Source organism: Apodemus sylvaticus, chromosome 8, assembly GCF_947179515.1.
Source record: "Apodemus sylvaticus chromosome 8, mApoSyl1.1, whole genome shotgun sequence".
Classification (NCBI taxonomy): Eukaryota; Metazoa; Chordata; class Mammalia; order Rodentia; family Muridae; genus Apodemus; species Apodemus sylvaticus.
In genome coordinates this window covers 76,947,753-76,949,697 of record NC_067479.1, presented here as the reverse complement: position 1 = coordinate 76,949,697, position 1,945 = coordinate 76,947,753, and the positions used below count along the sequence as shown (strand labels likewise).

The following is a 1,945-nucleotide window of genomic DNA, read 5'->3' as shown; positions in this document are numbered from 1 at the left end:
TACTTACATTTACCTATTACCAAAACAATTAGTGCATACATACCACTTTGAATTTTTTCTTGTTTTATTTCTTCCATTAATAATCAAACATATAGTACCTTTTTCTTTGGGGGAAGGATACTAAATTTTTAGTTAGGTAGTGACTATGAAAACACTTATTAATATTCATGAATCCTTCTATATTATCTTTTTATTTACTGTATGAAAATATTTGTAAGTAGACACTTGATTTGAATAATTTGAGTTTTATTTCAATAAAGGGAAATCCTTGCTACAGATGGCATTTCAGCTACTTTGTGTGGTCTGAGGTAATGGGCAGCAATTTTTCCCATGGCAGCTTTCATGTCTCTATTTCTTAGTGTGTATATAATGGGGTTAAGGATGGGAGTGAAAACTGTATAAAATATAGCAAGAATTTTATCCACGGGATAGGTAGTAAATGGCCATACATAAATGAAGATGCAAGGTCCAAAGAATAATATTACTACCATGATGTGAGCAGCCAGTGTAGAAAATGCCTTGGCCATGGCAGCAGAGGACTTGAATGAAACTGTGACAAGAATTATGACATAGGAGCTCACCAAGAGAGAGAATGTGCTTAAGGAAAGAATTCCGCTGTTTACCACAATAAGTATTTCAGTGATGTATGAGTCCATGCAGGCGAGTTTGACCACTCGAGGAAGGTCACAAAAAAAGCTGTCCACTTCATTGGGTCCACAAAATGCCAGTTTTACAGTAAATGATAACTGGCTCAATGTATGTACCAAGCCCACAGCCCAGGAGATTACTACCAAGGCAATACATGTGGTTTGGTTCATGATGATCATATAATGTAAAGGTTTGCATATGGCCACATATCTATCATAGGCCATGGAGACTAGGATTACCATCTCCCCTCCTGTAAAGAGGTGAATGAAAAAAATTTGGGCTATGCATCCACTGAATGATATAGTCTTGTGTTCACTCAGAAAGTCTACAATCATTTTAGGTGTAGCAAAAGAGGCCTGACAAATGTCAAAAAAGGAAAGGTTTCCCAGGAGGAAATACATTGGTGAGTGCAGGCTGCTGTCAGAAGTCACAGCTATGATGATGAGAAGGTTTCCTAATATGATGACAATATACAATGCAGAGAAGAAAACAAAATAGAAAATCTGAAGTTCCCGGGAACTAGAGAGTCCAAGTAAAACAAACTCAGACACCACTGAATAATTGGTGTTATCCATGGATTCAGCCCACAGACTTGCACTAAAGCAACCTAAAAGATGAGAAAACAAAAAGGAGATTAGAACTATGAAATAATATTTTAATGCAAAAGACTTTGAGACATCTAGAATAAGCCATATTACTAAATACAAAATGTAAATGCCAAACATTTTAACAACCATGCCAACAAATCTAAACAGACAGAAGGAGCTTATGAGAGTTTCTAAATAATGCTTGATAATTTGATCAAGAAATGGGAGACAGGCACAAAGACCCACACCTAGTAGAGGCACTACTGGTGATGAATAGCTGTGAGGAGAGGATGAAATTAGCAGCCTTCAGTGTAGCCTCCAGTAAGTGGACATGCTGCAGTGGGAAGGCATATATTTAAAAACTTTATGGATGGCATAAATTGGATTTGATGCACTATAAAGAAAAGGACACAAAGTCGGGGTGGGTAGGGAAGGGAGAGGGAATCTGGAAAGACTAGGGGCAGAGACTTGTATGATCAAAATACACTGTACAAAATTCGTAATGAACTAATAAATACTTTCTTCAACATTGGTAAAACTTTTATGTTTATGAACAGATGTATCAGTTACATACAGGGAAATAGTTCATTCAAATGCTTGTTTTAAAAAGATGGAAGAACTACAGGACTGAAAGACTAGAAGACTAGAAGAATGATTAATTCTTAATTCTTCAAAGAAATTTTCTAGAATGAGTGAAAAATAAGGCACAG

General features: G+C 36.2%; 1 protein-coding gene across 1 annotated transcript; it reads right to left on the bottom strand.

Moving 5' to 3' along the window:
- Positions 1 to 251: 251 nt before the first annotated feature.
- Positions 252 to 1,223, bottom strand: LOC127690989 (olfactory receptor 4K5). Its single transcript, XM_052190558.1, has one exon. The coding sequence runs from the start codon at positions 1,221 to 1,223 to the stop codon at positions 252 to 254; it is 972 nt and encodes a 323-aa protein (XP_052046518.1).
- Positions 1,224 to 1,945: the final 722 nt, after the last annotated feature.